Below are 13,978 nucleotides of genomic sequence, written 5' to 3'. Positions count from 1 at the left end.
GACATTCAACAGAAAAGATGAGGAAGTACATTGTTACAACATTTCTTATCTCCCTAATGCCTTAACATTGTTCCTTTACATGTCAGATGTTATTTTGGTTTATGAAATTCTCTTTTCCCTATTTCTGCTTTCTATAATTGGCCCGGCTACTTTGCCTCAAGCGATGTACCAAAACAACATTACAGACGCACTCAAACAAGCCCCTCCCAACAAACATACGTGAGTTTTTTTTACATGTCACACCATAAAGTCTGAAAGGCGTATGAAAGAGCAAAGCAGACCTAAGTGCGATTGTGCTGACTTTTAGCATTAGTTCTGTGATGTCAGACGTCGTTCTCCATTAGCCTCACTCATGAGCTTTGTTCTTTGACTGTAAACCTGTCTTACCTGTTCTCCTCCCCATTCCCTCCCTCTGTCCTCTCTCTTGCCCCCCCCCCTCTCTCTCTTTCTCTGTACTGTATGACCCATCCTACTCCTTGCTGTTGACTTGTCATGACTAGCCTCAGGAAAAGTTGCTCAATGTTAATGTTTGACAAGTAGGAAGAAGGGCCCTGGCTGCCATATCTCTCAGCCTTAGACAACACAAAGATTCTTTCAGTTCACCTTCTACTCGAGGGTTTGTTTGCTGCTTTGGGAAGGAATTACATATTCAAATCTGAGGGAGAAAGACAGAACGAGGCCATGGGTGAGTCGGTGTTGTTGCTATTACCTTGAATACGGGTGGAGTTATGGGGTTTTAATCTGTTGGCTGGATTCAATGGGAAGAACAGAAACTATTTGCAAAGTAATAAAAAGACTCAGTGTTTTTGAATCCGCACAAATCGGCACGCAAATAAAACAAAAATCTATGGTACTTTGAATCAGCAGCCACATCATTATTATAATGCCATTGCCATTGCATAACTTTGCATAGACTGAGTGTGCGTGTTTGTGTTTGCTGGAAAATAAGGGTAGTCTAATGTATGTATGTACACAGAGATTCTTTTGTGTTGGAAATCCCACTAACGCTGGCTGACTTTCTCTAATTTGATATGTTCGCCCATTGAAAACATGTTTTCACTTGAAAGGAATGATCAGTGCTGTTTATCTGTAGCAATCTACATTCCCTCCAAGCCCTTGTCTCGTCTCCACTGGCTATAGGTTTGTCTTGGTTTTAAAATGTCAGGAGCAAAGAATCTCATTTTCTGCCCTATTTGCGGGGCCACTGCAGAGGTGCTTGTGCTGATGGACTTTGAGGGCACCGTGGGAGACGAGATCACAGTGAGGATGGGGGATGTGGTCAAAAATGTCACCAAGGCCAGCGAAGAGGGATGGCTGGAGGGGGAGCTGAAAGGAAAGAGAGGCATCTTCCCTGCTAACTTTGCCACGGTCGGTTAACTCCACACTGCATTGTCCTGTTACTGTACTGTGTGTTTATGTTTATCCACATGTCTTAAAATATGCCTCGTTTTGGTTTTTCATTGCAGGAGGTGCCCGTCTATTTGATTGGGGACAGCCAGAGGGAACCACGGAGCATTAGAAAAAGTACAATGCTAAGTCCAATACATTTCTTCATTGGCAATTCATTAAATGTGTTTAAACTTGTATGTGTACAACATCTGGAGTTCTGCCTTCTTCAATGGCAGGCACACTATGTCAGTAAATCAGAGATGATTTAATTCTATTTAAGAATGATCCTGAGAAGAAATCTGCATATGTTGCAATATGAACGCCTCATCTCAGCTTGCACTTTGAGTGGAGTCAAAATAAACGATAACAATATTTGACAGTGCTGTTCAAAGTCAGGTTGCTCTTTCGATTGTAACCCTGAGCGTTTAAATTCGTTGTTAGTGTGTTGCACACAATCGGCAAGACTGTGCAGCAAGTAAGCCGACTGTAAATATGTGTTATACCACATCCTCGGCCACACAAATCCTAATTGCGCTGTGTGAAAAGTGTGCAGATAGAAATGAACAGTCTTTAAAGGATTAGACATGCACCATCGTGTCCTCCGATCAAGTGAAACACACCATTACTGAACTGCAGCTTTCCATCAGCTTTCCATCCGCCTTTTGATGTGGCTGGTGATTCTTTGTCTTCCTTCAGTAAAGAAGATGAAACAGACCAGGAAATGCGAAGTAGCGTTTGCCTACAGCCCCTTCAATGAAGACGAGCTGCAGCTGGATGTTGGGGAGACGCTAGAGATCATCAGAGAGGTAGAGTGCCCTCTTACCGCTGCTCAAACACTCAAACAATGATGCTCTGCAAATGAGCCAAAGCAAAGCATTTCTCTGCTGGTGGCTGAAGCCGCTCAGAGGCCACAGCCTTAGTATTGTATGCTAATCTGAGTGTTGCTGAAAGGTTTGCTGAGCCAATTCGCCCTAGGCAAATAAAAGGTGTTTTTTTTTAAAAGTTATTGATTGTTTGGGTATTGCATTCTCTTTATATTTAGCCGCCAGACAATTAACATCGTCACGGAAATGCATGTGAGCTGATCTGACTAGTTCTGAGAATTTACATGGATATTAATGCCATCAAGTAATCAAAGATCTGAAACGGACCGATTGCTAAAACCCTTAACACACAGTATACGTTGCAGATATTGCAAAGGGTTGTCGCACCAATTCAATGCCAATAGTGTCTTCTCACACAGCTCCTTGTTGTATTCCTTCTCACCTTGATATAATCTACTCAACAGATTGAAGACGGATGGTGGATGGGGGTTAAAAATGGCAGATTTGGAGCATTTCCTTCCAATTTTGTCAAAGAAATTTTTGTGTCTCCTAAAGGTTGGTAAAGCCAAAAACTTTTGTTTTTGTAATGTAATCTAAAAAAACAACACTCATTATTGGTGATGCTCTTTACAGACAGCAAGCACAATGAGGGCAAGGCCAGACCCAAGCTCACTGACGCAGTGTTCAACAAGGAGGTATGTAAAGCAGAAATAAAGTTCCTGAAATACATGTCTGGTTTACCTTTGACTTAACGTACTTTTTGTCCTCATAAAGATATCTCAAAGGACAAGTGTGAGGAACAAAACCAAACAAGGTTAGTCATATTATATGTGTCATTTTACCTGAATGGTGAATGGGTTGTGGGTGTCAAGTGGCTGATGTGGCTGGATAAATCACTTTACAGTATACAATATATATACAATATACAATATCCTTCAGGGATCCAGTTTTACAACTTTTATCTCCAGTCTGTGACAACCTCTTTCGGGTTCTTCTTTGAGTTGGATGTGAAGGGCTGATAAGATTAGTCATCACTGTTAAAACCTCTCACACATTACTATAATGTTTAGATAGTTAAAGGTTGGTAACCATGTCATCTTCTATGTCTCCTCAGTGGTGGAGTGTTGCCAAGTCATGTTTGAATTCAAGGCCAAGGCGGATGACGAGTTGGATCTGAAACAAGGAGACGTTGTTGTTATACTGAGAAAGGTTCAAGGACATTTAATTCTTGTTTTCTGGCATTGTTTCAACCCTTTTTTCCCATTATGTCATGCCGGTAACAGATTCCTTCGGCTGCATTCCTTACCAATAGTTGCAGGAGTATGGTATTGTTTATCCAGCTAAACCAGTTGATTCCACTGTCGAGGGCGTTCCACGGTGACACACGTGTTTTAGTTCCACGCGCGCACGTGACAGTCGCTCAAACCGTATCAGAGAAAAGAAGTGATTTCTGAGATAGCTTCCATGATAAAACGATAACAGGGCAGCCATGTTTGGCTTGACCGGTTGGTGACATTGTGTGCAGCAATTTGGCGTCCCAAAGGACGCTGCCATGTTTGAGCTTCTGATGAAACCCTTTAATCTCCATCTGAAGGAAACAGAAGATGAAGGCTGGTGGGAAGGAGAGCTAAACGGACGCTGTGGCTTCTTTCCTGATAACTTCGTCATGTTGATACCACCAATGGACAGTCTGCAAGTGAGTGGACTAAAACACAATCTTAAGAACATCCTTTTTGGACTGGACCTTTCCCACATTCAAGACTTGACAACTGCATTGCGCTTCCATGAAACTATGGATATGCTTTAAAGCAATTCCTATCTGTTGAATTTTTTTTACATGATAGCAATTATTCTGCAGTTGTGCTGTTTTTGTAATACTTTAACAAGTCTGCAGTGAGTCAGGATCGTCTCTAACATCCTCCCTTTTGGAATTACTCACTTGAAAATCCCCTCAGTGGAAACAGTGTGTAAGATAGAGATGCCTTTAATTCACAAGGGGATGTACTTGCCAACCTGTTGAGTTTTCCGTTCCTCCTCTAGTCTGGGATCACAAGCCAACCGCCTGCACGCATCAACAACACGCAACTCCCAGGTAAGAGACGGACGACCGCTGCAACACAGGGACGCTGTCTGACATGAGGCTTCGTGGCTCTGTGGTCCTCTTCTGACTCATGACTGCAGGATGCAGTGGTGTTTAGCCTGGCAGTGTACCGCCGGCCTGGCCTGTGAAGGGCTGTTGTTTAAGCAGATGGAGACACTGACAGCTGTGATGTTTTTGGGTGATTTTCAACACGTGGCAGCCACAAAGCTCCCCTGATCAGTGTCATTATTTCAACGTGCTTCCAAAACAACTTGAACTCTGACATGTTGAGATCCTCGCACTTCACTGGAGTATTTCCATTTCATGATATTTCATACTTCATCACAATTTGTAACCACATACTTACATTCTATCACGTTTAATTAACAGCTTTAGTTAATGGTTACTTTGCGGATTCAAATCAGACTATTACATAAATTATGCTGAAATATTAGATGAATCCAACTAGGAGTCTATTAACAAATTACAATGTGCCTCACCTCTAGTAGCAGAACAATTAAAGTAAAGCTTACACAAAAATAAATAAGGGTGAATCAAGACTGCTCTTCCCGTCACTGATGACTGGCTCGCTGTACAATGTCCCACTTTTTACATGCCTAGTTACTGAATCATTTGTGACGAAATATTTCATTGATTTCTAAATGATCTTATTGCTTTCGCCAAGAAAAGTCCTCTTGCTGTTTATGGAGATCAGAACTGTATTTCTACACAGTGGTATTGCCATCTTTACTTAAGTAAAGTATTGAGTACTTCTCAATGACACACAATAGTCTGAAAAGAATAACTTCCACTGTAATATCAGAAGAGTTTGGCCTAATAAATTGAGTTTTTACACACTGTTCTATTCTCACTGTATTGTGAGGTTAGTATTATGACAAGAAGTATTCATCTAGTCACCTTGCAACGCCACTGAGGTTGGCAGACTGTTTTAATTAGTTTCGATAGACATTCTTGTCATTCCTGGGTGGTAACATTGTAAAAGTTGACTTTAAAGTTTCTAAATTAGGATTTTCATTGTTAATGTATTCTGCAGCCAATATTTTATTTTAGATTGGCGGTTATAAAAAGAGCAAATGAACACTGACAGCCTTTGAAACCAAAACGTAGAAGTCAAATCAGCAGACCAAACGCAGCCGGATGTGGCTTCCTGTGAAGTTTCAGCTGAGGAGTGCAGTCTGCGGTGCAAGTTGCACATTTTGCAAATTATTCTACCAACAAAACAAAAACGTATATTTTAGAAATTTAGACCCCCAACACTTTCCTTGATTGGAGATTCAATATGCATGTCAAAAGCATCTATGGGTAAACAGGCAGGGGAAACTAACACTAAATCAATGTCACCTGAAGTAACTGAATATCATTCCGCCACCGCATTACGCTCATTACAGCAGGTTTTCCACACAGTTTCACTCACAATAATTTCACAGGAAGTCTCAGACTAGAGCGAGATGGGGGATGGTTAGACTGGTCATGTGACACCGTTCAGGAGTCTTGGAGGAAACAAGAAGGTGGGGGGGAGGAGAGCTCTGTCACAGAGATTTTCACAACCAGCACAAGACGCAGCCTTTGAGCTACTATTGCTGTGTGGATGGTTTACTTGAGAGGGAATGTTGCACAATGCTTTGAACACTCAAGGTAGGCTTCCTGTGTTCTCATTCACTCTGTTATTCATCTCTGATTCGAAGCACTGTGCAAAGTATAATACTATTTTGTTTTTTTTGTTTTTTAGGGCTATGCATTAGAGCAGTTTTACTTCATAGATGTGTGCTTATATGTATGTAGCAGAGCGGTAACCAGGCTCTTCAACACATTCTGCTTGAAATGAGCACTTGACTTGCATGGGAATCAGGAATCTCTCACATCACCTTCATGATTAAAGTTCTCTCAGAGACTCTATTTCTATGAGCTGAGGCAGAGTGACAGTTTCTGATGAACTTTTTGAGACTCTTGGGAGCTGATTGCTTCGGAGCAATTGGATACAGCTGTGACCTTGTGTGCACCGACTTTGCCTTCCCATGCAACTGATCAAAAACTAGATTGCCATTTAATAGAAAGATCAGTGGCATTTTGTTCTCCACCACATTGAAACATAATGCTTTCTGGGGTAAACAAATGTAAATTCTGTGGCGACTAAAACTTACTAGTGGTTATGGTTCTCCTACGTTCACCACCACTGAAAACAAATATACATTAACATTGCGATGTCAAAGTGTGTTGTAGTACTTATACATATATTACAGGAGAAGCCTCACCTGCATGTGAAAGTTAACTTTGATTTATCAATAGCAGACTTTCTGAGCATGCATGCTCTTTTTTAGTAACAACCTGCTCTGTATTCATATGGTTACCCACAATGACACCTGCAAATACACTATTTACATACCAAAGGCAACTTTGTGATAACGGTTCATTCACTTCTACTTTCTCAGCAAAGACAGAGGCCTCAGTGATGGAGAAAGTTGGTCCAGCAAAGACAAAAGGTATAAATGCCAGTGGCTTTTATTATAATTATAATATACTAATGCCGAGGAGTAATGTGAATCATTTGCTTTACAGATGACAAACCAGAGGTTAAGGACCTGAGAAGTAATCCTCCAACCAAAGTCAAGCTGCCATCCTTCAACAAGCCCAGTCCGCCTCCAGTCAAAGGCAAACCCAACAAGGTGTTACCCAAGTAAGTGATGCCAATGCCAGATGCACAATGCTGATGTTGTGTCTCACGACTAATCTCCACGCCAAACCACTAAAGAGTTACTCAGGAATATGGCTTCCAAATCAGAGTCACGATTAGTGATTCATTTGCAACCCTTCCAAAGCAAAGGGCCTTAAGGAAATGTCAGGAACACTTTCTCCCCTTTGGTCTGGCACCGGGAGCGGAGCCTCTTGATATTAAAGGTTCTGGTTGCCGCCACCAGTTGCCATGGTGTCCTTAAAGAAGAATGCCAGGATGCCCAACCTTTAGAAGCTCAGTGGAAACTCTGGGATGAGTCAGAGCGGGCCTAAACAGACGAGAGCAGCCCATTTCCTGTTTCCTGAGCAAAGCACACACAAAATAACAGTGAAAACATAAACAGCGCTGTTTTTAAGAGACTGCTAATGGAGAACAAGCTTTTTCTGAAAATAGTTTCCAAGGCACACCTTTCAAGCTTCATTAAGAATCATTCTTAATTTTGACAAATCTTTCTTTAAGTCTGAATATTGATAAATAAAACCTTATATCAGATGTCACCAATGCATAAAAGGTGATTGGAGTTGAGTTGTGACTCGGGGGATCTGCCAACATGGAAAACAGAGCTGTGAAAGTGAAACAAAATAAGACAGAGACTCTTTTCTCTGCACCTGCACACATCAGAGTTTAGACAACTGGAAAATACTTTGAAATGTTGTTGTTTTTCCTTCTTTTGAAAATGTTAACTATACAGCTGTTGTGTGCACCTGCGGGTTTCATTCCATTAGAGCTGGTCATCTTTTTCATCTCATTTCCTGCAATGAAAAGGTTGACGTGATCTCTTTATTTTCAGCAGAACCAACGGTGATGCGACTCCTGTTTCGCCGAAACCACTGGAAGAGAGAGAGAGAGACCAATTTGATGGAGTGGATGTACAGACTGATAAACTCTGCCATCCCACAGCAAACAGAGCAAAACCCCCGCAGAGGAGACCCCCATCAGGCCTGGTTACGGCAGCACAAGTATGTCCACATCATGGAAGAGTTACATAAGGAACACGTAGCCGAGGCAGGAACCACAGACAACCTGCTCAACCACATAGGTGGTGCTTACCCTCACTTCTGTACACGACCTTTGCAACTTGAGATTATCGCTGCGACAAATGGGCAACTCCCTACTTTATCTCGTGCATTGTGAGGTAAAGGTCCTCGCTTTCTTAATAAGGAACCGAACACATTAATGCTAAGTGTTAGGACCATTTTGTTCTTTGGTGGTATGACAAGTTATTTCCAGCACAATCCATTATATAATTTCTTTCACAAACTATGCCATGAGTGGTTAATGTTAGGGGAACTCATCTCCTAGACTCACCCATGTTCTCTTACAATGATTCCATGCACTTGTACTTGCAATAGTGCAGATGTGTTTGAGCAACACAAAGTCCCTAGTGATAGAAACATCACACATTTTACATCACCACTTAACACTGACAGCAACACGTTTGGGCCTGATCTCAGGGGTTCATTACAAGTCATTAAATGAAGGAATTCATTCCCTAAAGGATCATTTTATGGTTCTTACTTGGCTGCTCAGAAGACACATACAGGAGAGTGAGAGTTCTTAGGGCAGGGTGTGAGGCCTGATTATGAGCAATGATTGCCACAACTTATGCTCCTTTGCAGGCTCAAGGGGCCACTGACCAGACAGAACCCGAATCATCCCCAAATAAGTTCCAGACAGAGAAATCTCCTGGCTTGCTAAAGGTTTGTGACATTGATTTCCTTCCTTGTGATGAAACCTCACACAATATATATGATCTTTGTTGTATATCATTTTACATTTCATTTGGCTGCATGGATATTCTAGCATAAAGCACATTAAGCTAAGTGGCCTGAGACTCTAAGCCACCTAAATTCACTGCAGGGTCCAGAAAATCTCCTGCTATCGATTGCAAAGTCGGATCCTCGGCCTCCAGTTCGACCAGCACCTCCACGAGTAGTCGTGGATGCCAAAGCTGTGACCCGTAAAGAAGAAGCAACTGTGGAAAGCCTGCAGGCTGACATCAAAGAGCTGAGGATGGCTCTGGAGCTGCTAGAGACGCGACACGAGTGAGTACTACCTATTTTTAATAATCCGGGTATGTTTAAAACCTAAGCAACTGATTCAGAGAGGTGTTTAATAATAATAATAATTAAAACGGTTCAGTCATCCTGACTCAAAAAGAAGGAATTCTTCGTATCATTCATCCGCCTTAACTGTTTCCATGGATTTGAGTGACGTCTGTGGACACTAGCACACACAGGAAGTAAGAACGAAAGACACTAAACGCCTCTTACACTGTGCCCCCATGACATACATTTTTTAAACTTGCAATAACTGATTTGTTTTTTGTTGATCTCAACAACGTTGACACATCACCACATTTTAAGTTGATTTGGCAGTTGCTTATTTACACACCCATCAGTTATAGAGCAACATTGGTATTTATGTGGAGACGGGATTATGACTACCTGATGAATTGAAGTTCAACATTAACCCTCTCACCAGACAGAAAGGCAGACATGAGTCATTATTATTATTATGAAAAATATTTAATTAAAAGGCATATTTAAAACGATTTTGTACTACTTGTGCTTCATTAGATGGATAAGAAGATTTCTGTTTTATTGTGATACGTCCCCACTATAAATTTATAATATTCTTACTTCACTGGTAGTGTACATCTTGACCTATTTAGACAAACCCATGTCTGCAAACTCACCATTTGTTTCCATCTCTTTTGATCAGCCGAGACATGCAGGAAGTGAGAGAACAACTGAGGGCGGAGGGAAGCAAACGAGTGGCACTGCAGGTCAGTGAGGCGTGCCCTGAATTTTGCATGCATCATACTTTATGCCTTCGGCATTCTGCCATAAGATAAGCATACAGAAGCTGTGGTTCTTAAGATTGTGACTGTGGTATAATGTATTGTTTTCCTTGCAGGAGGAAGTACACAGTTTGAGGAAGAAATAATCCCAACACAGATGTGACTGAGCGGCCGGTCTGACACTGTGACCATGTGGGCTTGTGCACTGCACATTTAAAACAGGATAAACATTGTTCTGACATTGAATGGGGATGGACAAGACAAGCTAGCTCTCCCACTGCAGAAACACGAGCAAGGGCTAAATTACAAAGTGTAGTTGGACATAGGCTCAAACTAATCCTGCACTGGACTGGAGAAGCTTATGAATTTAAATGATGTACTGTTAAGTTTTTTACATATTTGAATGCTGGAAATGACAAATGTTGGTTCTTAGGCCGTCACCTTGTTGCAAATTAATCTTTTACATTGTTCTATTTCTATTGTCACCTCTATTAACTTAACTATTGGTTTTACTGTAAAATATCGCTGCCGTATGTTGCGGGTGAGGGGGAGGCCTGGGTCAGCCTGCTGCCACCGAGACCCAACCCCGGACTAAGCGGCTGGAAATGGATGGATGGATGGATGGTTTTACTGTACTTAACATTAACACGTGCTGTGGCAAAAATATGTAATATTTGCAGCTGTACTTAAGAGGAAATATTACAATTCTGCAAAGACCAAAAATATAATTGTAAGTCCTCCAGAGGGGTATTGTTACTTGAATGTTAATACCTTAACTACAACTGTCTATCTAACACATGGTTTGACATCGAGGTGATTTTCTACAGCAGAATGTAATGCTGCATCAATCCACTGGGGGGCACTGTGTGACTATTCTACATACAGGGCAGGGTTAAACTTTTCAGTGAATTCAGGATTGGTGGAATCATACAAGAGTGACTTTACATTAAAAAACATAGAACGTATTTCCTTTAAAGTAATAAATATGTTGAGATGTAAGCAAATGACTGATGTTAATGCATAATCCCTTTATGATACAACATCTTTAAAGAGTGTTGTTGAAACTCTTCAGGCCTTAAAACAGAGTTTGTGGCCAGCTGTTAAGTGGAAAAGGCATCCCACTCTGAGAAAAACTGACTCACTCTGAAAACTTAGTGATTCATCATAATGAATGTAGAGAAGGTGGGAAGAGAATTAAAGAGAAATAATGTTCACCCACCAGAGGGAGAGCCATTTAACTTGACCACCATTCAGGAGTGTAGATGGAGGTGGTGGTGGTCTGTTCCTGTCTAAGCCTACTAGTGTTGCCCACCATAGACCACATCTGGACAACATCTGGAGCCCATCAGGGACCGGGTGCTTCTGAAACATCCATAGGAACATAGTATTTTAAAAAACTGTTGAATTAATGGCCATTAAGTGCACATTCCCTCTTTGATAAAGGGTGAAATAAATTAAACTAAACAAAGAATTAATTGATATTGCTGAATTGCAAAAACAAGATTTGACTTTATTTAATGAGGGACCTCTAAAATATTCAATAATGACAGTGATGACGGATGCTGCTCAGACAACAGGTTCTATATTATAATGCACCGTTTGCGCGTACGTGCATTGTGATATATGAGGAATGTAAGACAAGCAAGATGGAACTGTTGGGAGAACTGAAAACTGAGTGTTGATAACTGGAACATTGTGGAGCTCAGAGGTCAAATACCAAAAAAACGCTCAGAGTTAAAATTAGAACTAGAGAAAGAGGAGCTGAGAACAGTTCGCCTCTGTCAAAGAAAGGAGCTGTACGAATCATATGCATGACCTCATGGGGAAATGGCAATAAATCAGCATATTAAAAAATCCTTTTTAAAAGGGGATTCATAAATTACAATGGCATTTTAGAGGACTTTTTTATTTTTATTTGGCCATTATAATAAAATGCGATCAATTAAAGCAGTGGAAAAGTATCATAAATGTAGCGTAGTCAGGTTTCTGGAATTAGAACCACCAAAAACATCTGTACTATATGTTCGTCTTTACAGGGATCTTTTTTCACACTGTGTTGTGGTTCAGATTTATGGCTTTCCCCAACTGGAGTTCCCCTCATGCTGACACTCACTTAATTTAATTGATGTATTGTTTCATAGACGTATAATTACCATAAGCTGAAGACACGTTGCTTCTTGCGCATCGTGATTACATCCTGTAAAAATGAAAAAGATATTCCCAAAATATTGAGTCGTGGGTTTTAGTGAAACATATTTCGAATCCGATGTTTTTTTGTGTACAGACGCCATTCACAAGAGGTTTATACAAATATAATTACACAGCTACTTCAAAGAGTCCACACCATCAACGCCACTGATTTAGGCCTTTGACCACAGGAGAGGCTTTTCAAGACCTCAACAGAGATGACTTCGGTGTGGGCTCAATCCAAAAACAGAGCCATGCCTGAGTGAAGCCTATTGCTCCTCCAGGAGAGTTTGTACTTTGAGGATGACTCCAGTGGAAGCTCTTGGCCGGCCTCCATCTCAAACCAAGACCTTCCTCCGAGCCACGCCACACCAGCTCCACAGCACAAAGACGCAAGACTAAAGTTTCTGCTTCCAGGTTGGCCAGCAGAAAGACTGTGTGCACACGTGATGAGTATTTTGTGTATATTTCCTTTTCTGTGGCTTTATTGACAAGCCAATAATGCATACATTCACTACTTTGTACAAACCACCAAGCGATTGACTTGTGATGCGGTCCAGTACAAACACTCCCCCAGTGTGGGCAAGTCATCGATGTTCTAGAAGTCTTTATTTACCGGCAGTGAACTCACATGAAGCAGATTTAATACACAAATGCAGAGTTGATATTGGCCACATACGATAAGCTCAGACCTCGCCACCATTTTGGGAGTGGAGATAATACAGGGTCAAGAACATGTCAAAGGACATGCCGTGTTTGCTCATGAAGCCAATATTAAAACATTACAGTGAAATAACTATGTAAACATGCTGTGTGCCAGAAGTCAGAAGCACCCTTGCAAAACAATTGCAACAGCATAGAAGGAAGCATGCCATAAAGCAATAAAACCTGCATAAAAAGCAGCAACGCATAATTATGCACATCCCAAACAGCCAGGAGCAGAAATGAACTCTGACAAGAAATAAATTCAGTTATTTGCATTAGTACCAATGCCAACACTGCACATATTAAAACGGCGTATGAGCGAACATTAGCAGCCAGCATTTTAAAAGTATTAGTGCATAAATTAACAACCAGCACGTTTCAGCAGCTTAAAGGAGACACAAGTAGCCACAGAATTAACCGCATAGAGCAGATCATGAGGCTAGCAGAGAACTTAACGAAGCTTAAAGTCTATAGCCACGACAGCTATCCTGTACTATTTGGAGCTAAATGCTAAGTGAATAGTCTCACAATATCAATACTAATGTTTTGAAATATTTACAAAATTCATTTCTCACATTTACTGCTAAATGATGGGAATGTCATTAGAGGTATTTGTTTATAAATCGACAGACTTGGATGAAAAGTCGGGGGAACACTAATTTATGCTGTGGGGAACATGATTGTTCAGGATATTCCTCTCATAACTTTCCAGACATTTCCCTTTGAGCCAAAAATGAGAAGAAGTCCGGGGATCATCTGGATCCATCCTCTGGGAACTATGAATGTCTGTGCTCAGTCTTGCCAGTAGACATTGGGATGAGTCACTTCATAAGTGAAGAATTAAAAGATTAAAAGGGAGTCAAGAAAGTCAAGAAAGAACCAAATTAACCCTTTAACACGTCTGTAAAACGTGTGATGGCTGATCCATCAAAGAGTTCCCTCTGGTCCACAATGGGTTGGCCCACAGGCCCGTATAGGCCTCGCCTCCAGCGGGGCTTAAAAACAGGCAGCATTGCTGAGCTCTGTTGCCGGCAACTTATCACAAGACATCCTTCACAACATGGTAGAAACTTTAGCTGCACTTAGCTTGATGAAGCGCCTGAGGTCCCGAGTTGTCGACAGCAGCTGACGGAAAACTCAGGTGTGAAGTGCATCACGTGGACAGAAGACCGGGGGCCGAGCGACGGCTTTAGGGATTTTAAATCCATAAAACCGTTCTTAAGTGACATGGTTGTACT

At 41.3% G+C, this 13,978-nt stretch overlaps 1 protein-coding gene across 2 annotated transcripts; it reads left to right on the top strand.

The window, feature by feature from the left end:
* The first annotated feature begins 257 nt into the window (after positions 1 to 257).
* sh3d21 (SH3 domain containing 21) lies at positions 258 to 10,847 on the top strand. 2 transcript variants are annotated; one of them, XM_034553539.1, is made up of 17 exons: positions 258 to 685; positions 1,211 to 1,368; positions 1,467 to 1,524; positions 2,086 to 2,195; positions 2,678 to 2,768; positions 2,847 to 2,908; positions 2,988 to 3,027; positions 3,328 to 3,422; positions 3,808 to 3,909; positions 4,254 to 4,305; positions 6,744 to 6,794; positions 6,871 to 6,988; positions 7,839 to 8,004; positions 8,665 to 8,745; positions 8,906 to 9,090; positions 9,770 to 9,833; positions 9,965 to 10,847. In XM_034553539.1, the coding sequence occupies exons 1-17, from the start codon at positions 682 to 684 to the stop codon at positions 9,992 to 9,994; spliced, it is 1,467 nt and encodes a 488-aa protein (XP_034409430.1). In that variant the 5' UTR covers positions 258 to 681; the 3' UTR covers positions 9,995 to 10,847. The 2 variants fall into 2 exon arrangements, with proteins under 2 accessions (XP_034409430.1, XP_034409429.1); XM_034553538.1 differs by having other exon boundaries at positions 259 to 685; positions 7,836 to 8,004.
* Positions 10,848 to 13,978: the final 3,131 nt, after the last annotated feature.

Source organism: Cyclopterus lumpus, chromosome 16 (genome assembly GCF_009769545.1).
Source record: "Cyclopterus lumpus isolate fCycLum1 chromosome 16, fCycLum1.pri, whole genome shotgun sequence".
NCBI classification, from domain to species: Eukaryota; Metazoa; Chordata; class Actinopteri; order Perciformes; family Cyclopteridae; genus Cyclopterus; species Cyclopterus lumpus.
The sequence above is the reverse complement of the archived record's forward strand: the minus strand, read 5'-3'. Positions and strand labels throughout refer to the sequence as shown.

Coding starts and splice junctions, on each gene's coding strand:
- sh3d21 (XM_034553538.1), top strand. Junction 3,910..4,253: donor CACCAATGGACAGTCTGCAA/GTGAGTGGACTA, acceptor TTCCTCCTCTAG/TCTGGGATCACAAGCCAACC. Junction 6,989..7,835: donor CCCAACAAGGTGTTACCCAA/GTAAGTGATGCC, acceptor CTTTATTTTCAG/CAGAACCAACGGTGATGCGA.